Source organism: Raphanus sativus, chromosome 7 (genome assembly GCF_000801105.2).
Source record: "Raphanus sativus cultivar WK10039 chromosome 7, ASM80110v3, whole genome shotgun sequence".
In the NCBI taxonomy this organism is placed as follows: Eukaryota; Viridiplantae; Streptophyta; class Magnoliopsida; order Brassicales; family Brassicaceae; genus Raphanus; species Raphanus sativus.
The window spans coordinates 15,823,142-15,847,109 of record NC_079517.1 but is presented as its reverse complement, the minus strand read 5'-3'; the positions used below and the strand labels follow the sequence as shown (position 1 = coordinate 15,847,109).

Sequence of the window (23,968 nt, the reverse complement as noted above, 5' to 3'; positions counted from 1 at the left end):
GCACTTATATTATGAAAATAATTATGTTTTATAAGTTTTAAGTGAAAGACCCATTCCAAAATTTAGATAGATTATTTATTTTGAAACAAATACAAACTCATACTATAATCTTATTTTATTCTAATATGTCGATCCTCAACTTTTCAACATAAGACATGATGTTTGTTATTTGTATCCTCTAATGCATATATTCGTGTTATCCTTTTCTCACTTTTATCATATTTTACACATGCATACTATATATGTTTTTTTATAAAAGATCAAACAAAAAAAGTCAAAACAAAAACACACACATTATGAATGTTTTAGGAAGGAGACCAACATATAATTGAAATAATATTGAGAAAGCTATGTTAGTAATGCATATTTTATAATGCATATATTTTAACAAACATCTTAAACGCCCATCACGAAGCAAAGTAAAAACATAATATTTTTTTGGAAACAAAAACATTTTTTTCAAGTTTTTTTAACAAAAACTATATAAATGAAAACGTAGCTGAAACATTCTTGATGCATCGATTTTAAAACGTAACATATGTTCAAAATGTTTCCATAATTACGACCTTAAAATCTTCACAATGAAATTGGCAATATGGAAGTCACGGAGAAATCTATGCTTTCAGGAAGAGGTATTATATTTAATTCACTTAGTTTCTTAATTAAATATGTAAATATTTATGCTACTCAACTTTGTTTTTCCTCTTTATAGGATTGCAGACAATGGATTTTAATTTTACTAAGCGGCAATTCTGATGTTTTTAATGTTTTTTAATTGTTTTTCGCTCTTTTGCTGTTTTATTATTATCGAGTTTTATTGTCTTATTTTTTTTAATATTATTTCAGCACTTATATTATGAAAATAATTATGTCTTATAAGATTTAAGTGAAAGACCCATTCCAAAATTTAGATAGATTATTTATTTTGAAACAAATACAAACTCATACTATAATCTTATTTTATTCTAATATGTCGATCCTCAACTTTTCAACATAAGACATGATGTTTGTTATTTGTATCCTCTAATGCATATATTCGTGTTATCCTTTTCTCACTTTTATCATATTTTACACATGCATACTATATATGTTTTTTTATAAAAGATCAAACAAAAAAAGTCAAAACAAAAACACACACATTATGAATGTTTTAGGAAGGAGACCAACATATAATTGAAATAATATTGAGAAAGCTATGTTAGTAATGCATATTTTATAATGCATATATTTTAACAAACATCTTAAACGCCCATCACGAAGCAAAGTAAAAACGTAACATTTTTTTGGAAACAAAAACAATTTTTCAAATTTTTTTAACAAAAACTATATAAATGAAAACGTAACTGAAACATTTTTGATGAGTCGATTTTAAAACGTAACCTATGTTCAAAATGTTTCCATAACTACGACTTTAAATTCTTCACAATGAAAGTGGCAATATAGAAGTCACGGGAAAATCTATGCTTTGAGGAAGAGGTATTATATTTAATTCACTTAGTTTCTTAATTAAATAAGTAAATATTTATGCTACTCAATTCAAAAAAAAATTATTTATGCTACTAAACTTTGTTTTTCCTCTTTATAGGATTGCAGACAATGGATTTTAATTTTACTAAGCGGTGATTCTGATGTTTTTAATGTTTTTTAATTGTTTTGCGCTCTTTTGCTGTTTTATTATTATCGAGTTTTATTGTCTTATTTATGGTTTTTAATATTATTAAACACTTATATTATGAAAATAATTATGTCTTATAAGTTTTAAGTGAAAGACACATTCCAAAATTTACATAGATTCTTTTATTTTGAAACAAATACAAACCCATACTATAATCTTATTTTATTCCAATATGTCGATCTTCAACTTTTCAACATAGGACATGATGTTTGTTATTTGTATCCTCTAATGCATATATTCGTGTTATCATTTTCTCACTTTTATCATATTTTACACATGCATACTATATATGTTTTTTTTTAAAAGATCAAACGAAAAAAGTCAAAACAAAAACACACACATTATGGATGTTTTAGGAAGGAGACCAACATATAATTGAAATAATATTAAGAAACCTATGTTAATAATGCATATTTTATAATGCATATATTTTAACAAACATCTTAAATGCCCATCACGAAGCAAAGTAAAAACGTAACATTTTTTGGAAACAAAAACAATTTTTCAAATTTTTTTAACAAAAACTATATAAATGAAAACGTAACTGAAACATTCTTGATGCATCGATTTTAAAACGTAACATATGTTCAAAATGTTTCCATAACTACGACCTTAAAATCTTCACAATGAAAATGGCAATATGGAAGTCACGGAGAAATCTATGCTTTCAGGAAGAGGTTCACTTAGTTTCTTAATTAAATATGTAAATATTTATGCTACTAAACTTTGTTTTTCCTCTTTATATGATTGTAGACAATGGATTTTAATTTTACTAAGCGGCGATTCTGATGTTTTTAATGTTTTTTAATTGTTTTTCGCTCTTTTGCTGTTTTATTATTATCGAGTTTTATTGTCTTATTTTTTTTTAATATTATTCAGCACTTATATTATGAAAATAATGATGTCTTATAAGATTTAAGTGAAAGACCCATTCCAAAATTTAGATAGATTCTTTATTTGAAACAAATACAAACCCATACTATAATCTTATTTTATTCTAATATGTCGATCCTCAACTTTTCAACATAAGACATGATGTTTGTTATTTGTATCCTCTAATGCATATATTCGTGTTATCATTTTCTCACTTTTTATCATATTTTACACATGCATACTATATATGTTTTTTTTTAAAAAGATCAAACAGAAAAAGTCAAAACAAAAACACACACATTATGAATGTTTTAGGAAGGAGACCAACATATAATTGAAATAATATTGAGAAAGCTATGTTAGTAATGCATATTTATAATGCATATATTTTAACAAACATCTTAAACGCCCATCACGAAGCAAAGTAAAAACGTAACATTTTTTTGGAAACAAATTGGAAACAAAAATAATTTTTCAAAATTTTTAACAAAAACTATATAAATGAATACGTAACTGAAACATTTTTGATGAGTCGATTTTAAAACGTAACCTATGTTCAAAATGTTTCCATAACTACGACTTTAAAGTCTTCACAATGAAAATGGCAATATAGAAGTCACGGAGAAATATATGCTTTGAGGAAGAGGTATTATATTTAATTCACTTAGTTTCTTAATTAGATAAATAAATATTTATGCTACTCAATTCAAAAAAAAATTATTTATGCTACTAAACTTTGTTTTTCCTCTTTATAGGATTGCAGACAATGGATTTTAATTTTACTAAGCGGCGATTCTGATGTTTTTAATGTTTTTTAATTGTTTTGCGCTCTTTTGCTGTTTTATTATTATCGAGTTTTATTGTCTTATTTTTTTTAATATTATTAAACACTTATATTATGAAAATAATTATGTCTTATAAGTTTTAAGTGAAAGACACATTCCAAAATTTACATAGATTCTTTTATTTTGAAACAAATACAAACCCATACTATAATCTTATTTTATTCCAATATGTCGATCATCAACATTTCAACATAAGACATGATGTTTGTTATTTGTATCCTCTAATGCATATATTCGTGTTATCATTTTCTCACTTTTATCATATTTTACACATGCATACTATATATGTTTTTTTTAAAAGATCAAACGAAAAAAGTCAAAACAAAAACACACACATTATGGATGTTTTAGGAAGGAGACCAACATATAATTGAAATAATATTAAGAAATATATGTTAATAATGCATATTTTATAATGCATATATTTTAACAAACATCTTAAATGCCCATCACGAATCAAAGTAAAAAACGTAACATTTTTTGGAAACAAAAACAATTTTTCAATTTTTTTTAACAAAAACTATATAAATGAAAACGTAACTGAAACATTCTTAATGCATCGATTTTAAAACGTAACATATGTTCAAAATGTTTCCATAATTACGACCTTAAAATCTTCACAATGAAAATGGCAATATGGAAGTCACAGAGAAATCTATGCTTTCAGGAAGAGGTATTATATTTAATTCACTTAGTTTCTTAATTAAATATGTAAATGTTTATGCTACTAAACTTTGTTTTTCCTCTTTATATGATTGCAGACAATGGATTTTAATTTTACTAAGCGGCGATTCTGATGTTTTAATGTTTTTTAATTGTTTTTCGCTCTTTTCCTGTTTTATTATTATCGAGTTTTATTGTCTTATTTATGTTTTTAATATTATTCTGCACTTATATTATGAAAATAATTATGTTTTATAAGTTTTAAGTGAAAGACCCATTCCAAAATTTAGATAGATTCTTTTATTTTGAAAGAAATACAAATCCATACTATAATCTTATTTTTTTTCAATATGTCGATCCTCAACTTTTCAACATAAGACATGATGTTTGTTATTTGTATCCTCTAATGCATATATTCGTGTTATCATTTTCTCACTTTTATCATATTTTACACATGCATACTATATATGTAGATTAATAATTAACAAATTAATATTATCTACGTAAAACTATTCATTATTTCTTTCACCCCGCGCAAAGCGCGGGTCATATCCTAGTATGCAAACTATACAGCGATGTTTGTCTTTATTTTATTTATTTATTATTTAGACTACTAACCACCAGATAATTAATTTTTGAAATGTTTTCTTAAATGCATGCAAATTTATCTATTTAGTTTTGTTTCGTTGTTTTTTTTTGGGGCAAACTCAAAGCTGTCTTATTTAGTTTTGTTTCGTTGTTATATGCGTGTCTGAGGGAGAGAGTCTAATGAAATTCAAAGCTGTCTTATTTGACTTATCTTTCGATAAATAAGCTTATAATTTCGTTGGAAAATTGTGAAATACTGAAGTTGAGATACCCTTAATAGTGATGGTCTTTCTTTTTGTCAAACAATAGTGATGGTCTTTAGAGCTAAAATTTAAAACTCAAAAATCAAAATAAAAGGTAAGCGACTAACTTTAAATTTAAAAGATGTGGGACGAAAATTATAATCATAAAGTTCGTGGATTTTTAATTAGACTTCATAAGTCTATGCTTTGATATTATGAAATAACTGCTTTTAACTTCTAAGTGTACATATTTTTTTTCAAAATTCTGTGTTTGACCACAAATTTAAAAATTCCAAGGAAACAATTATTTTTATTTCATCCGAAAAAGATAACTTCAATTATTACACTCTAAACTACGCATAAATTGTTCAAGCAAAATCATCATCACTGAGATCACTATTTAAAGTTAAATAAGTTACAAGACCAGTTTACAAGAGAACCAAAAAGTTAAATAAGTTAGGAGACCAGTTTACAATTGAACAAAACTTACATTCACCCCCGATCAAAATTTAAATAAATTAGTATCTAAGGTTTGAGTTTAGACTATATGATTTAGGTTTAGTGTTTAGAATTTGTGTTTAGAGTATAATGTTTGAGTTTAAGTTTAGAGTTTTGGTTTAAGATCTAGAGTTTTGGTTTGGAAGATAGGGTATAACATTTGGATTTAGGATTTAGATTTAAAGTTTGAGATTTTGTTAGTGGTGTTAACGTCATTAAAATTAAGATTTTTTTTTTACTTTTATAGACTTTTTAAAGAATTTAATATTTTTATTACTATGGTGGCATTTTTGATTGGTGATAAAAATGCAGTAAATTTAAATATTTACCCTAAACTGTGAATCTAAGTTTTGTTCTTTACAAGAACATTATTTCAGTTGTATACACTTTGTTTGCTAAATGATTTTGAAGTAAAATTGAAAACTAAACTACCTAGGAGACCTCTATATAGTTACATTCATTATATAAAATTTTGAGTTTTAATCCAGTGATTTTCTTTATTTTTTCTTAAGGAAGAATATTCTTTTTTATCAAAAAAAAAAGAATATTCGAAATACATTCTATTATTATCACAATTTAAAAGTTTATTGTCAGGGTCATAACCGTAAAACATAAAATTGGCGCTGAAGTAAGCATGCATACGTAACGCTGGACGACATGAGACCTTAAGAATGTTCTCAGACTTTTTTGTACAAATTTGAAATTTCTATCTCACTTTCCTATGTTCTTAAATTCTCTTGACAGAGACCGAACATCACTTTCAGATTATTAAGTTGGTCGGTTCTTTGAAGTTTGTAGTAAGTGTCTTATCTACTCATAGGTTTCTAAGTAATAATGTGATTACGCTTCTATGATAAGGTTAAAATTAATACGGATTAGTGATCAGATAACGTGTTTTGTCTTATAATCGAAGCCTTTTGCTTCTCTCACTATATATATTTGAAAGTTGAATAGTTTTGGCTTATAAAATACTGTGCTAGCTAGATCAAACCTTTACCACTCATTTCTGCAGGATTACTCAGATTTTTATGCGGAAGGGGAGTGACGATGAAGTTAGAGATTCAAGAAAATGTGAAAATGGCTGGATCAACAAGAGATGGTGGCCGCTATGACGGTGAATCAATGGAGATCAGCAAAAGAGAGACGGTGATGGATGAGAAGATCTATGTAGCAGTGACAAAGAGAGATCTGGAGTGCAAGTCTAGTCTCGTTTGGGCGATACAAAACACTGGAGGCAGAGAGTTTTGCATCGTCTATGTTCATCAACCGATTCATATCTCAGTCCGTAAGTATATATATTCGTTTTGTGCAGAGTTTGTTAGATATTTTTGGTTAAAATAATTGAATCTTGTTTTCTTGATTTCAAGCGGGAGCAAGGTTCCACGAGCAGAAACTGCGGCGTTATAGAAAAAAGAAGAATAGAGCACTTAATAATCTGGACAAGTACCTTCATATATGCAGGCAAATGCAGGTATAATTTATATCTTAGGCAGAAACGGTCGAACAAGATCCCGATTCTAAAATATTTCTTTTTTTTAGAAAATAGATGTATAAATTAGGGTCTAAGCGTTTTGAAGTATGAATTATACTCCTAAGTTTATGGACTGTAGTTTTAAAAAAATGAACATATATGAATGAAACTATTAACTTTTTAAAAGTATTATCATTACATGTTTAAACATGGTTTATAAATAATTTGAGACTATACTGATGGTATCCATATGTCTTGATTGTTCCAAGAGATGTTTTGGTTTCTTGAATCTCAAGTTCAATTGTGAAATGATTAGGTTTATCCATATGTTCTTAGTAGTTATAAGAGATGTTATGGTTTCTTGAATCACAAGTTTAATTGTGAAATGGTTAGGTTTATCCATATGTTCTTGATTGTTACAAGAGATGTTTTGATTTCTTGAATCTCAAGTTAAATTGTGAATTGATTAGGTCAGAGCAGAGAAGATATATATTGAAATGGACTCCATAGAGGAAGGTATCCTCCAATTGATATCTCAGCATGGAATTAAGAAACTTGTCATGGGGGCAGCAGCTGATAGACACTATTCAATGTAAGTGGTTTAAAAGTAGCATGGAGTCAACTTTTTGCCAAGTATGGATCTATTGATCAAGTAAAGACTTCAAAACTTTGCAGGAAAATGAGAGACTTGAAGTCCAAGAAAGCTATTTACATTCGCAGAGAAGCGCCAGATACTTGCCATATATGGTTTCCCTGCAATGGATACCTAATTTTTACAAGGTTTTGGCCAATTCTGTGTCAAATTTTCATCTTCTTTTGTGCTAACTACAAAAGTAGTAGTCATTGTTTAGGTATGGTAATTGAGCCTTGCTTGTGACTTACACTAAACAAGTGTATGATTTTGATGCAGAGAAGCTAGAATAAGAGAAATCTTGTATCTAGAAGGTACATCGTCAAGTTCTTTGAGCCAATCCAAGATAACTAAAAGAGCTGAAAGTTTTCCAAGTTCGAGTATGCCTAAAGATGATGTTCGGATCCAAGTAGCTCTCATAGAAGCTGAGAGAGCAAAAAGGGAGACACTCATTGAGGCGTCTAAACGTGAAGAAGCTGAAAAATCTGCAATTGATGCAATCAAAAGGGTATATATATAAGTTACTATAACATGTTTATTTAATTAGCTTGGAAGTATTTAACATCTTATAACTCTTTGTGTATGACCATAAATGTAGGCTAAAGAATTGGAAAATAATTATCACAGTGAGTTGAAGCGTAGGAAAGCAACAAAGAAGGCACTGAAAAAAGAGAGAGAAGAACTTGAAAAGATCAGATCAGAATCCGAGACACGAATTGCTGAATCTAATATGGTGAATAGAGAGCTTCAAGGCAAAAATAGGTTAATAATGGAAGAGTTGATAAGACTTAGAGCTGAACATGAAGAGTTGAAGAGAAAGCTTAGCAAAGTATCAAAGCTGAAGATTAAAAGCGAGGGAGAGGAAGTGTCTCCCTCTAAGGACCTTGAACTGCCTCAATACTTCTTATGTCCCATTACACAGGTAAAGAATCATTGTAAATGATCAAAATGTTGTAATCATAAAATAATCAATATTATGTTTGCAGGATGTGATGGAGGATCCACAGGTAGCAGCAGACGGATTTACATATGAAGGAGAGGCCATACGTGATTGGTTAGATAGAGGACACCAGACTTCTCCAATGACAAACAAAAGGCTTCCTCACACCAGCTTGGTTCCAAATCTTTCCCTTCGATCTGCAATCCAAGAATGGCTTCAAGAAGCTCCTGAATCACTGAACCAGATCTTCTGCTTGTTAAAGATTGAATCAAAAGGAGTTCCTTAGTGGCTAACTAAGGAAGCTCACTCATTGTTAAGACCCGAGTTTGAAAGTGTTGGTGCATCTCTAATGGGGATGTTTTGTGTGTTTTATATGGTTTTGACGTTCACCCATTGTCCAATAACTAGCCGGTGTTGTTTGGTGAGTCGGTCTTCTGTAATGTAAACTTTTTTTATTACGATATTGTCTTTTTTCTATTAAGAATGCCTTCGAGATAGCTCCCTGAGTCATTGAATAGATCAAAAGGAGCTTAAAGTCCTCAAGTGTCTTTTTTTCTCATGTGTTTTTTTCTCTCTTTTTTTTACGTTTTGTAATACTTCACTCATTGTCCTATCACTAGCCGTGTTTGGCATGAGCCAGTCATTTGTAAAATTGTAATATATGTATTGTTTGTAAGTCATGATGGGATATGAAGTTTGTGCCTGCAAAAAAGGGTATGTGTATACACAGATGAGATATGAAGTTTGTGCCATTTTTAAGGAGAATTGCTTTTCAGGTCCTCACAGAGAAGTTCTGCAGATGATTTTTTAGAACAGAGTAAGGAAGTTCATAATGAAGAGCATCTGCAGACAAACACTATTCAACGTATTGTGTCTTCTTAGGCTTCAGCCTTTTGTGTTGCTTCTTCACCTGTTTCTCTTTATACCCCTCTCGAATTTGACATCGGTGTTGATCAATTTTACAGGAAGATTGGATAAATAGAGGTCGAGAAAAGCCATCTTGGACTGCTAACACGCATCTGCGACTTGTCAAATTCAGTTTATCTGCCAAGGACATCCCATCCATACAAGGTTCAAGCCAAGAGTCCTCTTTTTCATAGCTATATAGAGACAGTAGTTGAGTGCTTTAGTAGCGATACATGTGTGGAACCAATGTAGGGAAGCTAGAATGGACGAAGTCAAGCTCTCTCAACTCTAAATATCTAACTTTCAGAGGCTTGTGTCCTCGCGAAGTAGCTCCAAATTAGATATGCAGAGTTGACGTTCAAAGGGGAAAAGCGAGGTGGAGGAGAGAACATCACGAACCAGTTCTTCATGGTCTGCTGGTAACATTGTCATACGTTGGAGGATCTGAGGCTTCATCAAGCATAACAAAGAGAAATCAAACCACTCATTTCCTCCCTCTTTACCTGTAAGACATGCGATCCTGAACAAGAGCGAACCCTTTCACTTTTTGATATAGTTTTCCTCTTTAATTTGCATTTCACCTGACTCGTGAGTTGCCTTTCACAGTGCCGATCTACCAGTGAAGCGGGGATGGGACTAGGTATGATAACCTTACTGATCACTCCACAAAACTCTGGAACTCGCCATCCAAAACCATCAGCAGTGTTATTGCCCCAGCATTGCCTGAAAAACTACAGAGGAAGAAGAAGACAGAGAACATAAAGCTGCAAAATCTTGATCACATCTGTAAATACATGTATGTAATAATTGTAAAACCCATTCAAGTGAGGTGAAGCTGTGTGAGAGAGGTTTGTGATGATAAAGACAATGGGGACTCATCCTCTTCATGTAATTATTCTTTAGTTTAAGAAAATACAGAAAGGTAACCAATAAATAATTAAAAAAGGGTGGTATACAAAGGTTGATCAAAAGAGAAGCAAAACTGCATCCTAAACTCTCGGATCAACGAAAGATTAACAGTTTATGAGAATAACAAAGCAAATATATTACAGGAGGGGACACCCATGAAAGAACACCACTCTCTCTCTAATTGCTTACAATCTAAATGTGGGGGGGATCACCAAAACTGTTCCAGCCATTGGGCTTAGGAGTTATCAGCTTCATTTGTGTCCTGCAGCTGGACCTTCAATGTTCAAAATGGAAGGCAAACTGAACTATCTCTCCCATCAGTCATCTATAGCTATATCCAACACTCGATATGATAAGTGATTCAGTTCAACTTCACCTTTGTGATGCATATAGATTAACCCTGAGAAAAACCTTGTGGTGTGTGTGTACCTGTTAATCGCCTTGTTGCTCCATTGCCGTTTATGGAAAAGTGCACAGGCTGCCTTTCTTGTCCTGAAGATAGAACCCAACTTGAGTTCAATCTCCGAGCAAAATCCTCTACTTCCCTGTAATTAAGTGATGTTCACCATTTATTGTTTTTAAGGCGCTGTGAAGAGTTTTAACTAACGAGGGATACTTACCTATCAAGCATTTCCTTCAAAACTGGATCCATTCCATCATCTACATAACCATCTTCAGAGTCGGTCTGCAGTGAAAAAATATCATCTTCCATACTGGGTAAGTTAGATACCCCTCCCAAGCTGGACGCAGTCTCATCAACAATTTGGACACCTTGTTGCTTGGAATGCAATTTATGTGAATCCTAAGCAGAAAGAACACATTCAGATTATTTATTTCTTCCAACCAAGAGCAATCAGAGAGAAACTAGTTTAAACCTTATTTTTATGCTCCTTCCTTTTCTTGTTCTTCTTTTTGTTCTTGGAAGTCTTTACCACCTTGTGATCTGCGAAAGATAAATCAAGATATCAACAAGGATTCGTGCAACAAGTAGCCTAAGAGATTACAGCACAAGACGGTGAGAATCCCATAACAAGCACTCAGCAACTAGAAACGAGTCTTATAAACAATAGACTAGTGTAATGTAAGCATCAAAGTAGACTCAATACATGAACTAATATGTGGTGCCATCGACTATGGAATTGAACAACTCGAAGGAGAAAAGGAACATGGCATAATGGAGAGAGATATGAAGATAGGAAAAGTACCTTTGCCATTAATAAACGATAAAAGGTCATCTACAGAACGCTCGTCGACTCGTTCTTCAACCTCTTTACCCTGGGGACATGGACATACCAAAAAGGTATAAAGCTACTGCAAAAGTCCAATCTTACAAACCAAGTTCCTAACATAGAGCAAAGTCCTAGACAAACCTTAAGTTTTTCTCTTTCTTTCAACTCCTTTCGTTTCTTAGCATACAATCTATTCAAGAGTCGGATACGTGGATCATCCATCAAGTTCTTCAGAGGCTCTAATTTCTCCTCCTGATAAATTATAACCAATTAAATACAATAAAGATGAATGTAACATTCTAAAAAAGAGATGACTAGATACCTCAGTAAGGTCATCAGGTAAATGAAAAATTTCACGTATCTCCTCAGGGGTTTTGCCCTCTATAATCCGAGCAAGAGCACGACTAGAAAGATCAACCAAAGGCTTCAACTGCAAACTGTCAGCGGCTGAGGCCAACTCACAAAGCCGCTTTGTATCCATCCGGATGAATTTTTCATCATGAACTTTACGCTCCTAAATAGTAATTAACAATCATATGAATAAATGGGGCATATAATTTATCAATGTCACCATTTTTGGAAGACAAACCTTATTAGAACGTCCAGGAACTTGATGAAATCTGCAGTAATCGAGAATCAAGCTTAACATGGCAGGATTGACTCGCTGAGGAAGGGAAATCGCACAGTTCTTAGAAGATCCAGCACCGAGACCCTTCTGTAGCACTTCGTGACATATCATGGGACAGTACATTGCAACCTCTTGCTCCACTTGTTGGATTGATCCATCCGCAGTTTCAAGCCATATATAAGATTTCATCATCATCTGTGTTCATACCCCCCCAACAAAAAAACTAATTGAGTCTTGAGTTCAAGGTTAAAAAAAGTAAATCAACTGATCTTCCTATCCTACTACATATCAGAAGAATATCTAACAGACTTCCTCAATAAATACTAGCTGAGACAGCATTAAGTCCTTGTTGCCATCACTTTCGAGATGGTAAGACAATAAAGTCCCAACACTAAAAAAAAAAAAGAAGCTTTTATTTACCTCAGGTTTAATGATGGACATATCAGCTTCCGACATTGATTTGAAGAGAGAGCCCCAGTCTCTTCAGGTACTAAGCTTCCAATAGCAAACCTGGAAGGTTCTGTTTTTTTAGCAACTTTCATTTTCAAGAAAGATTCAATCGAATTAGCGAAAACCCTAAAGCCCCAAACACAATCTGAGCGCGAAATCGAAAAAACTAATTTGATTTGAAACGTAGGGGAGATAAGTGCCCAGCTCAATTGATACAATGAAGAGTTGGACAATAGCAGACGCGTAGAGAAAGATACGAACGATGAAGAATCGAAATGAATCAATAGATACGCGGATACAAGCGTGTCGTACCTTACAAGGCGGAGGAGGTAATGAGTGGTGGTAGCGGCGGCGGCGGCGGATGAGAGGATTGAATCTGGCGGAGGGTGACGGCGGCGGCGGAACAGAGGAAGAGGACAGGACAGGAGCGGATAAGAGAGAGAAAAGAGAGGGTTAATATTTTTGCCGATTTTATTTCTATTAAAAGTTTCGTTTTTTCAGTTTTTTAGGCTTTTAGAGAAAATGAATATTAAGGGGAAATGGAATATAAATTAATGGTTTAATGGTAGGCAAAGACTCAAAACTCATATAAGTATACAATGATCAATACATGTTTTTATTCTTAAAAATGAACACATATGTTTTCAAAAGGAAGATACAGCTTGATTTGACTAGCACACCCGTGCGGATATTTAATTTTACTTTTTATGCATAAATATTTGATTTTCAAAATTACTGATAGTATATCAAAAATTACCAAAAATATTCATTTTGTATAGTCAAAGACTCAAATGAATACATATGTTTTCAAAAGAAAGATAAAATGAGTACATATTTAACATGAATGTAATTGTTTGAAGGAACAAAAATAATTTTAACCTAATTAGATAATATCATTAAAAAGATAGATAATATTATTATTTACATATCAGAATGTATATGGTAAAAAAATAATATTACAAAAAAATTAGTCAAACAGTGCTAAATTTAAAATAGGATTTAGTGTTTGATATGCGCGGTCGCGCAAATGTTAGTTTTTATATTTTAACAAATTGTTTAATGATATTTCTAAACATATAATTCTTTTTAAGTTCCTGCGTATCATAATCAAAATCATCCGGATTTTGAAAGATCCAACTCGAATTCAATTCAAAATTTATGATACCCGAGTATTAAAATTCAAAACACTTGATAACCGAAGAACTGATCTGTATACGTACGAATATCTGAATATCCTTACTTAAAATATGTAAACGAATAATAAAAATTTGTTTGTTGGTTTGAATTATTATCACGGACGAAGATTATTCATTTAAACATGTATAATTATTATGTTTAATACGTTAAATAAATGATATCAAATTATCATGATAAAAACAATTAATGAATTAGTTCAAAATATGGAGAAAAAGAATGTAAAAGATATAATAGAATATTTAAAAATAAGTAAGTTCTATTTTGTATTTTTATAACAAATACTGCCAAATTATTTAGAAGAGAGTAATTAATAAAGTAGTTAAGATGAGTGAAAATAAAGAAAACAATATGTAGTAAATTTGTTGAACATATATAGGATTAGTTTTAATAATAAGTTTTTATTAGATAATGTTTGAGGAAAAATAGGATCATGTCTTTGAATATATATATATATATATATATATAACCTGATAGTAGAATAAAATACATATTTATAGCTACTTTTTATCAATTTAACTAAACCTATGTATTTTTGTCTACAAATAATAATCTTTGGTTAGTATTTAATTTTTAGTAAGTTTATTTTCTTCTCTTCCATTTACAGTGATTTTGTTTCTGGATACTTTTAGCTTCATTCACCTTTTCCCATATCCCATTAAATCAGTGGAAAGAAAAATTTCTTTTTTTGTAACTAAAAGGGTTAAATCCGGGTCAATGACACAAGCCTAACTTCTGGGTGGAGGTACAGCCTACGGATAGACCTTTTCATGGGCATTTAAATGAGTCGAAAGCAATAACTCATATTCGTGTGGTCGGTGGGTTTGAATCCGGGTTCGCCTTATTAGGTTTCTCAATTTTTTCAAACGCCACTAGGCCACCACCACCGGTTGAAAGAAAAATTTCAGCTTGTGGATTTTTCATGAATAACTTATTCCATGTAAATTTATCCCATAAATTATATAAACTGTATATAGTTGCAGTAAAAGTAAAAGCCAGGTCCACCATTTAGATTTTTTGTGAGTTTTAGCCCGTATATCTGGGCCATTTGCCGGCGCAAACTAACAAAAACAAGTCTATTAGAAATTTAGATCAATGAAAAATAAATACATTAAGTATTAGCCCGTATGTATCTGGCCCATTACCATCTGAACTGAGAATTGTGCATACAATTAATGTGCAGGGTGCATGATGGTGAAACATTCAAATGTTCTTATCCTAAAGATACACTGAACTAAACACCACGTCTCCAAACGCAAGTCTCTAGACTTTAGATGTTTTAATGATATGTAAGGATAAGCTTGAGTGTATGGGCTTGTTTTCGTGCAGCCTGAAAATTGAGTTTATACTTAAAAATTCAAGAGCATGCGCTCCTGCTTCAAGAGAAGAGAGAGTACTATAGATTGCAAACAATAACCCATAACTTTATATCTAAGCCAACTCCAGTTGGTGATGGGATTCAGGTGCTAGCAATACTGCGGTTTAATATGACTTCGAGGTGGAGGTGTGTGGAGCCAACCACTAAGCTCCGGGTTCTAACTTTTAATTGTTACGACTATGTTTATACTGGTCTAGAGTTAGTGTTATTTGTTTTTAAAATAAAATTTCATATATGTATGGGGCTACTAGTCACGACTATCTATGCTCAAACTGGTTTGTTATTATAGGTCATAGCTCAAACTGGTTTGTTGTTATAGGTCACACGTCTATAAGAAAAGTACCTACTCCCTCTACTATTGATAAATGCATTTACTTCCCTTTTAGATTCGGTCTGGGTTTTCGTTTCTCAACACAATCTAGATTCTTAATCATGATTGCCATAATCACTGATCAGAATAAAAATCTAGAATTATTCGGGTTTCGAGATTTTTGTGGTTTTCATTTTTATTATAATAAATACAGTATGTTTAGTAAATACGTTTGAAATTGACAGATTGACCAGGCATGTTACCAAACTAATTTGCCTTTACGCATTACCATGACCCACTAAATTTAGATCCTTCTGGCTAAATCTAAGGTTGTGACTGTATGTCACTTCTAGAGTAAGTAATAAAAGAGAAAAATCAATTACTTTTATTTACTCTGAAATTTCTCCAATCAGGTGAAAAGATCTTTCTTCTTATTTTTCGAATAATTTAGAGAATAGTAAAGTACACAATTATATTCACTCCAGTTTAAGCAAAGAGTAAATATGTTTATTCTATTTTACTCTTTCTCCCATTTTTATTTTTCTACTCAGTTTCACCTTTTTATTTCCCTCTCATTTACTCCATATTTTTTAATCACATTCTAAAAACAAAAGGTGAGGTTTAAGCAAAAAAATAAAAATAAATAAAAGGTGAGACTATTTTTAAAATAATATTTATTAGGATAATTTACAAGAAAAATACATATGTGATCACTGGTCAGTGGTCAGAGACAACTACTGACAAGATCTTAACTACTCCCGATTAAAAGTTACTCCCTCCGTTTCATATTAAGTGTCGTTGTAGAGATTTTTTTCGTTACAAAATAAGTGTTGTTTTAGCAATTCAATGCAAAATTTATTAATTTTATTCTACATTTTATTTTTCTATTGGTTGAGATGTATGGATAATGATGTTTTTGTATGGAAAATATGCAAAATTTAATGATTTCTTAATCCGTGTGCACAACTCTAAAACGACACTTATTAAGAAACATAGGGAGTATTAATGTATTGATAAACCTCAGAATTAATTGAAACAGTATAGGTTGCTATAAATAGTAATTTAAGGCTATAACTTTCAGTCTTCAAATAAACAACTTGATTACATTAAAAGCCAAAGTGTAGAGAAGAAATATAGAATTGAGATCAGCATCATCCAGATCTATTTTATTTCTCTGTTAATTTGGACTAGGTTTTCATCATTCTTTTACAGTATTCGAGTGTGGTTCGAATCATCTCTATCCGAGTTTTATTTAGAAAGTAAAAATATACTATTTTTATTTTTACACAAAAGTGGCAAATCTAATGTTACCAAGGTTGAAAAAGCAGAATTATGCAAAATTTAATGATTTCTTAATCCGTGTGCACAACTCTAAAACGACACTTATTAAGAAACATAGGGAGTATTAATGTATTGATAAACCTCAGAATTAATTGAAACAGTATAGGTTGCTGTAAATAGTAATTTAAGGCTATAACTTTCAGTCTTCAAATAAACAACTTGATTACATTAAAAGCCAAAGTGTAGAGAAGAAATATAGAATTGAGATCAGCATCATCCAGATCTATTTTATTTCTCTGTTAATTTGGACTAGGTTTTCATCATTCTTTTACAGTATTCGAGTGTGGTTCGAATCATCTCTATCCGAGTTTTATTTAGAAAGTAAAAATATACTATTTTTATTTTTACACAAAAGTGGCAAATCTAATGTTACCAAGGTTGAAAAAGCAGAATTAAAAGTACACTGGTGAAAAGTGAAAAAAAAAAAAGAAAAAGAAACAAGGAGGGGAGTGGCACAAAAGTAGCTTTCTCTATAGTTCCGAGTTCCGACACGGGGTGGTGTACTAATCACTATGGAAGTCATGAACACCAGAAGCAGCCCATAACCGTTGATTAAACTCTTCTTGCATCTCATCCGGAACAAACGGAGTTCTACAAAGAGGACACGTCTTCTGATCGTGATCCATCCAACGGTCGAGACATCTCCGGTGGAATATATGTCTGCAGTTTCTCAGCCATCGGATCTCTTCCTCTCTTTCGAACCCGTAGAGACAGACGGCGCAGCTTTCCGGCAGATCTTGGACGGAGCTCGCCGCGTCTTCGAATTTGATAACCGGTAGGATATCGCGGATTAGTAGGGCGGAGAAAGGTGAGCGGAGTTCGGGTATTCGGGTCGGGTAAGATGTGTAGTCGGGCCAGGTTTGATCCGTTTCGAGGAAGTGGGAGAGACCGAAGAAGCGGAAGAGAGTGAAGACGACGGTTCTGATGAAACTGAGTATCGAAAGCGTTTGTACGAAGAGCTTTGGGAGAAACACCTCTGTGTAACCTACGGGAAAGCCCATTGGAGAGAGAGAGAGAGTTTGTGTGCGCTCTGATTGCTCCTTTCCTTTTTTTAATTAAAATGCAGAGAGATTCTTTAAATAGAGCTCGTGTGAGGAAGAAGAAGAGTTTAAACGACGTCGTGGCATGAATGATCACCTTTGATAAGAGTTATTTAACTGACTGTGACGTTTGTTGCGTGAACTTTCCCGATAGAAAAGAGAAAGTAGTAATGGGAAAAGCAACAAAGGTAACTAGGATTGGTCTGTCAGATGTGGCTCTGTCACCAACATTGTTGCATTTTTTTATTCGCTAAAGTTGCACGACGATCGGCACTCGTGGTACGTGCGGTTGATAGGAGATTTTGATGTGGACTAGGAATTCGTCCTTTTTTTTTTCTTTTTATAAAAATGCATCGCAGTTTTTATAAAGGATGTAGACCAAACGCAATTAATCTTCCAAAATACCGTACCAATGTTTAGTCTGGCTGCGGATGTAAGATTTGAGTATAAGACTGACATATGAACTATTAGGTACTGAATACATTTGTTTGTGGAAGTGTACTCTCAAAGTTATTGAAGTGTACTTATTTTTTGGGGAAAATCATGACATTATGTTAAGAGATATTTCTAAACTTTCAATGAAATCTATTGAATCTAAAAGAAAAAGAGGCATTAAGTCTAGTGAAACATTGACAAACGCAAAAGTTAAAAATGAAGGAAGTAAAGAGAAACGAGAGAGGGCCAATGCTCTCTGTGTCAGTGTGTGGGTCATGGAGCCTTTAAAAGAAAGATTAGAGATGATTAATTAGGAAGAAGAAGAAGAAGAATTAATCTTATCTATACCCCTCAATTTCAGAACGATATATGTGTAAAATTATACAAAGAAAGCAAATTTAAGTGTTTAACTAAGCGGTCGGGTCGTCAAAAAAAAAAAAAAAAACTAAGCGGTCGGGTGAAGAAATATAGGAGACAAGTCGTCGGTGGCAATGATCCTTCCACCAACCGGCAATGGTTCATGCTCTACAATGACCGGAGAAATGTCGTTTTTGCGACAAATGATATGAAAACTTCAGCCATGTTTTATTTTGTGATATCTGAAATCGTATTTCATCAATCAAGTGATTGTATGATGTCATAATCTAATAAGGTATACATTTCATACAATTATAGATTTGAAATAGCTAGGAGACTCGATGAAAATAAGAACTATATGTAATTAGTAAATTGATACTTTTGTATATTCATGAATCATGAAGTTGTGTGTCTTAATGTCCTCTTTAATCAGTGAGTTTCTAGCCAAACTTCTTTGATCTTAACTAGGCACCGAACATACATGTTTAAATTATATTATACGACAAGAAAACTTGGAATTTGTCAATTACAAATACAATCGGTTCAATTAATCGAAGAAAAAAGCTCTAAACGATAAGGGAAACGAGTGTTGATGCAGAAGTGTTATAATGAGGCCGAGACAGTCACATGGCCCCATTGCTTCCATCCTTCATCTCATCTCCAATCTCTCCCACACTTCTCTTTGTACTGTCACTGTTCAGTTTTTTGGTTACTCCCACCATCTCTTTCTCTGGTCCCATCATGAATGATACGATCGAATACACTTGACTGGTACTCTTTCTTGTTAATTTATACGATAATCCCAAGTCCCAACATCATGATCCAATACCGACCTTAGATTTAATTGATGTTTTGGTGGAATCTGAGGTTCAATCATTACTTTATATGTATTAGAAAATACAGTTAAATGATGAGTCACACGCCAATAATTCATATCTTATCACACAATATTATTAATTTTATTTGAAAGTACGATCAAATCTTTAATATTGGAGTCTATGTGTGTAAGTCTCTTCTCGGTTAGCATTGTCCATTTGGTTTTATTAAAACGGAATATGTATGCCTAGAATAACATGATTTATGGTGCTGCATTGCATGTGTAGCGTTGGGAATCAATAATTAGGTAGTGCAGTTGATATGTGAATGATACAAAGAAAACGATGTAAAAAGACGATAAAAAGAAGTCTTAATTACTTACAATAACACATATTTTCCATGGAATGACTAGAATAACATACAAAAACAAAAAAAGAAGGAAAAAGTGAGTATAAGTCCAAAATACCCATTCAATAAATAGAATTAAACTAAATATAATTTTTAAAACAGAAAATAAAAGACTCTACCTGAGGTGGAAGCTTTGTTGAGAAAACTTAAAAGAATAAAAAACACTTTCTCCCCCACGATACTCTCGTGAACCCCCCACCCCCACACACCAAAGAACCCTGGATCCCCAGATTAAGAAAAATCCTCAAACCCTCAGTTCTCTTTCTTATTAACATGGTTCATCACAGATTTGATTATGTCCGAACTCTAATCTACCACTAGAGCCTTCGGACATAGGGGAAGTAAATCCGAAATCCACTTGATGAACCCTAGATCCCTTTTGAAATTCTCAGTTCTGTGGAAGGTCGTGGCTTTATTCACTTTTTTCTCAGTTGTTTATTTCATGTTTCAGAATCATTATCTACTTGATGACTAGAAGTTCTGTAATTTGATTATGAATTTAAGTTTAAATCGTTGGAATCAAGCCGACTCAATGCATGTTATCTTTTTGCCATCTTGTCTTTGTGGTTACCGAGTACAACAGGACAGAGAACACATTGTATAACCAGTAAATAAATTGTCTAAAAAAGAAACAAGCGAGTTAAGTCCAAATCGAAATGAGAAACAAGGACATGTTTTACGGGTAAACCTAGAAGTTAATGATCAATTTTTTGGACTCAATTTGGTCATTACTTAACCAAAAATTGATCTTATTTGAATCAATTAGTAAACAAGAATCTGGTTTATTTTTAAAAAGTTCATTTCATAAAACTCCTAAAGGTCTGCCATGTTGTAAATAAAAGTATGCTATCAATTAAAAGTTAGTTTTAAGTCTGCTATAATGAATACTATTCAAAAACTTTGCCATAGATAAATAAGATGATATAAGTTTGCTATCACGAATATAGAAAAATCTGCCAAAATATAAAAAGTCTGCGAAAGAATTATCAATCCGAAAAAAAATCTTCCGCATATTAAGAACCTGCTATCGTAGGATCAAAAATCTGCTATAAAAGTCTCCCAGCTTAAATAAATCTACGAACTTAAATATGTCTATTATAATGTATGGCAGATTTTTTACAAAAGTCTATAATGATATTAAGTTTGTTGTGGTAAATTTGCTGGAGAAAATAAATTTGCCAGAAATTAATAAATATGTCATCATGTATTGCAGGTTTTCAACGGTATACTTTTTATTAATTTCGAAAATAATTTTTTATTTTTGATAAATTAGTAATGGCATTTTTGGTAAATATATTTTTTGTTAACAAAGGATATGAGGATAATTTGGGTACAAAAAACAGTTCTGTAAAAAAAAAAAACTAGTGTTAGTCTAGTAATAAAAACACAGATTAGTGTTATTTGAGTAATCTTCCCTATAAAAAGAAAACATGGTGTTTGTTCGCTAATCACTAATAATAACATAAGTGTTTTTTTTTTTTTTGCATGTGTGTTTCAGTGTCAGTGTATTGTTTCCTGCTATAGCGATAGATTATTTTGTTATTTTCCCGTATAAAGAAATCAAAACAAAATCAAGTTCTAGTTGACAAGAAGGTTGTTCTGAGAACCACATCTGTTTGATCCAGTCTGATCTACATGTAAGAAATACAGAAGGATAGACTATCCTAAAGATTCTGAGTGGCCTAGAAAGATTAACACTTTCTTTGTGGAGAATAGAACATAAGTCTTTGATAAAAAGAAATCAAAAGCCAACATTTCCCCGGAACCCGTGGTTTTAAACAAGACATATGTATACTATGTGTATTTCACATGATATGAGACCCAGAGTTGAGTGACACTATTGTCCAGCGCAGTTTAGAGAACAAACTCAAAATAAAATATTTTTTTTAAATGTGAAAATGTTGTATTAATAATGATTTTAGTAATTGTGATTTATTATAGACTATAGTCAAATATTGATGATAATATTAACAATTATTGCTATAAAATCATTGCTATACCAAGTAACTTCATATAGTAAGGCATAATATATTTATTAATAAAAATAAAATACTATTTTTTTACAAATATTATTATTATTAAATAATACAAATTATGTTTACATATAAAATATAATAAAATTATATAAAATATATAGGTAAAATTATATAAAATTATAAGTAAAATTATATAAAATATAAGTAAATATTTTTTAAAAATGTGAAATTTTGTATTGACAATTTGATTTTAGTAAATTATGATTGATTACAGTCGAATATTGGTGATAATATTAACAATTATTGCTAATAATTAATTTCATAAAATTATATTTAATATTTAAAATTTGAGTTGATTTAGTGTATAAATTTTTGAGAATTTATATTTATATATATGATATTAGAAAAAAATATATGTTGTTAAAAGTTTGTTTAAAGCAAACACTATGTATTGAACTGACACTGCTTTGTGGGTTGTGGGTTTTACTAGCATCAAAAAGACTGTCTCCAGAATTCTTCTGTCGTCTCTATTGGTTTCAAGGCTAACCTCTGTGGTAAGGCTCTTTTTCTTGGACTTGGAGTCATCTATCTCGTGGCATCTTCGGCTTTTGAGGTTTTTGAGCACTTGGGTAATTTCCTGGAAAGTATTTGCTGTTTCTCGTGGCTTGCATAACTCTTTTGATTTTCTCATCCTTGGCGAGAACTCGTGAGAAACTTCAGGTAAAGAATGATAAATATTTCTTTTTTACCACTATAAATATTTCATTTGTCTAATACTCTTAGTGTTCATTGCAGATTGGGAGGAACATGGCTAAACTTCAGCTTTACAGGAACATCACCAACGCATTTGCTACATATGTTTTTCTTTCCACTGGATGGATTAGTTTCGAGGTAATTAAACTCAGATAAATCACTGTGAAACTGCAAAATCAATAGATGCTTATCTTTTTATGTCTCTGTACCAGCTATATTTCTTTGCAACTAAAAGTATAAGGAGGACGTGGATTATACCTGTGGGCTGGAATCTACTGTATTATGGTCTGCTAGCAATCCAATGCGTCATTTGGGGGGCTCAGATAGTAGAAGATAGTGTTACAGGAAATTAGAGTTAGAGACATTGTTTCCGTTGGCATTTGGTTTGATTGCAATCTCATTCCGGTTTGTCTTATCTCGAAGTATGCTAAACCAGTCTTTATGGTTTGTTATTGGTTCAATAAACAATAGTTGTATGATTTCTATAATAAATCAATAAATAGGGTGCAGTGAAAACTAGGGGTGTTCAATCCGGATATCGGTTCGGTTTTTTCGGTTTTTGGTTAGTAAAATACAAATACTATTCTAAATTTATATTTACTTCGGTTCGGTTCGGTTTATATACCGTCAGTTTTTGATTTATTTGGTTTTATACCAAAAACATAATTATTTAGTTTGGGATCATATTATATGAATTTTAGAATCACGGTCACTTATTAAAAAATATATGTTTAAATAAAAGAACAAAAAAATAAAGACACTTCTACCATCTGATATAATAATCAAATCTAGAATTAAAATCAAAGCTCGAAATTTTGAAAATAAAAATAGAAAACAAAATAGAAAAGAAAAGTTTTTATATTCTTTCATACTTAGTGTTCATCAAAGTCTTACTTCTTCGATTGAATACGAAACTATGTTTGTTTATAGATAAGCAAAAAGTTATGAAGAATTTTCACTAATTGTTGTCCATCAAATTTACAATCTTCACTTCAATTTAGTTAATGCTAAAATAAAGCAAAAAGATAAAAAACTAAGAAAATAAAAAGCCTCAGTTGCAATGAATTATTATAGTTCAAGTGTTTTACAAATTAGAGATTTTTTATTATTGTTAAACATATGGTAATAGTTATTAATAAAAAAATAATTATATAACAAATAGATTTTATATACATATTTACATGTTTCTACTTTTGATAAGTATTATTCGGTTTATTCGGTTTAATCGGTTATAAACTAAACCATATTCAAATTCTACGATTTTTGTAAAATCATATCCATTTCGTTTGTATGGTATTTGCCAAAATAAAACCATATTGTCGGTTCGGTACGGTTCGGTTTTACCATATTGAACAACCCTAGTGAAAAACTAAGTTTAGGAGTAAGTATAGTCATAGATGTCTTGTCTTTCT

The 23,968-nt window shown here is 31.6% G+C and overlaps 3 protein-coding genes and 1 long non-coding RNA gene across 7 annotated transcripts; 2 read left to right on the top strand and 2 right to left on the bottom strand.

Annotated features, from left to right (window-relative positions):
- Nucleotides 1-6,340: 6,340 nt before the first annotated feature.
- On the top strand, nt 6,341-10,008 carry LOC108815522 (U-box domain-containing protein 36). 2 transcript variants are annotated; one of them, XR_008937015.1, is made up of 8 exons: nt 6,341-6,669; nt 6,752-6,855; nt 7,326-7,447; nt 7,531-7,635; nt 7,766-7,994; nt 8,085-8,408; nt 8,473-9,837; nt 9,939-10,002. XR_008937015.1 is itself a non-coding variant. In XM_018588099.2 (7 exons), the coding sequence occupies exons 1-7, from the start codon at nt 6,432-6,434 to the stop codon at nt 8,710-8,712; spliced, it is 1,362 nt and encodes a 453-aa protein (XP_018443601.2). In that variant the 5' UTR covers nt 6,341-6,431; the 3' UTR covers nt 8,713-10,008. The 2 variants fall into 2 exon arrangements, 1 of the variants encoding a protein (XP_018443601.2); XM_018588099.2 differs by having other exon boundaries at nt 8,473-10,008.
- Nucleotides 10,009-10,245: 237 nt separating this feature from the next.
- Nucleotides 10,246-13,039, bottom strand: LOC108814560 (SKP1-like protein 21). 3 transcript variants are annotated; one of them, XM_056991299.1, is made up of 10 exons: nt 12,861-13,038; nt 12,519-12,608; nt 12,060-12,293; nt 11,793-11,984; nt 11,612-11,722; nt 11,447-11,516; nt 11,117-11,184; nt 10,862-11,043; nt 10,671-10,786; nt 10,246-10,566 (listed from the first exon to the last, which is right to left on the bottom strand). In XM_056991299.1, exons 2-10 carry the CDS (start codon nt 12,552-12,554, stop codon nt 10,559-10,561), a joined length of 1,017 nt encoding a protein of 338 aa, XP_056847279.1. In that variant the 5' UTR covers nt 12,555-12,608; nt 12,861-13,038; the 3' UTR covers nt 10,246-10,558. The 3 variants fall into 3 exon arrangements, with proteins under 3 accessions (XP_056847279.1, XP_056847278.1, XP_056847277.1); XM_056991298.1 differs by having other exon boundaries at nt 10,246-10,572; nt 12,861-13,036; XM_056991297.1 differs by lacking the exon at nt 10,246-10,566 and having other exon boundaries at nt 10,636-10,786; nt 12,861-13,039.
- Nucleotides 13,040-17,055: 4,016 nt separating this feature from the next.
- On the bottom strand, nt 17,056-17,837 carry LOC108815872 (brassinosteroid-responsive RING protein 1). The gene has a single exon (XM_018588394.2). It carries the CDS (start codon nt 17,770-17,772, stop codon nt 17,275-17,277), a length of 498 nt encoding a protein of 165 aa, XP_018443896.1. The 5' UTR covers nt 17,773-17,837; the 3' UTR covers nt 17,056-17,274.
- A 4,455-nt stretch (nt 17,838-22,292) lies between these two features.
- Nucleotides 22,293-22,971, top strand: LOC130497705 (uncharacterized). Its single transcript, XR_008936714.1, has 3 exons — nt 22,293-22,523; nt 22,599-22,694; nt 22,769-22,971. It is a non-coding gene; the product is annotated as an uncharacterized LOC130497705 (long non-coding RNA).
- Nucleotides 22,972-23,968: the final 997 nt, after the last annotated feature.

What these genes read in the sequence shown, in the direction of transcription:
- LOC108815522 (XM_018588099.2), top strand. Translation starts at nt 6,432, where the DNA reads ATGAAGTTAGAGATTCAAGAAAATGTGAAAATGGCTGGATCAACAAGA. An exon ending in ACCGATTCATATCTCAGTCC is followed by an intron (nt 6,670 to 6,751) that starts GTAAGTATATAT and finishes CTTGATTTCAAG; the next exon opens with CGGGAGCAAGGTTCCACGAG. An exon ending in TCTTATGTCCCATTACACAG is followed by an intron (nt 8,409 to 8,472) that starts GTAAAGAATCAT and finishes TTATGTTTGCAG; the next exon opens with GATGTGATGGAGGATCCACA.
- LOC108814560 (XM_056991297.1), bottom strand. Translation starts at nt 12,554, where the DNA reads ATGTCGGAAGCTGATATGTCCATCATTAAACCTGAG. An exon ending in TGTCCATCATTAAACCTGAG is followed by an intron (nt 12,294 to 12,518) that starts GTAAATAAAAGC and finishes GTATGAACACAG; the next exon opens with ATGATGATGAAATCTTATAT. An exon ending in GGAAGGAGCATAAAAATAAG is followed by an intron (nt 11,044 to 11,116) that starts GTTTAAACTAGT and finishes CTTTCTGCTTAG; the next exon opens with GATTCACATAAATTGCATTC.
- LOC108815872 (XM_018588394.2), bottom strand. Translation starts at nt 17,772, where the DNA reads ATGGGCTTTCCCGTAGGTTACACAGAGGTGTTTCTCCCAAAGCTCTTC.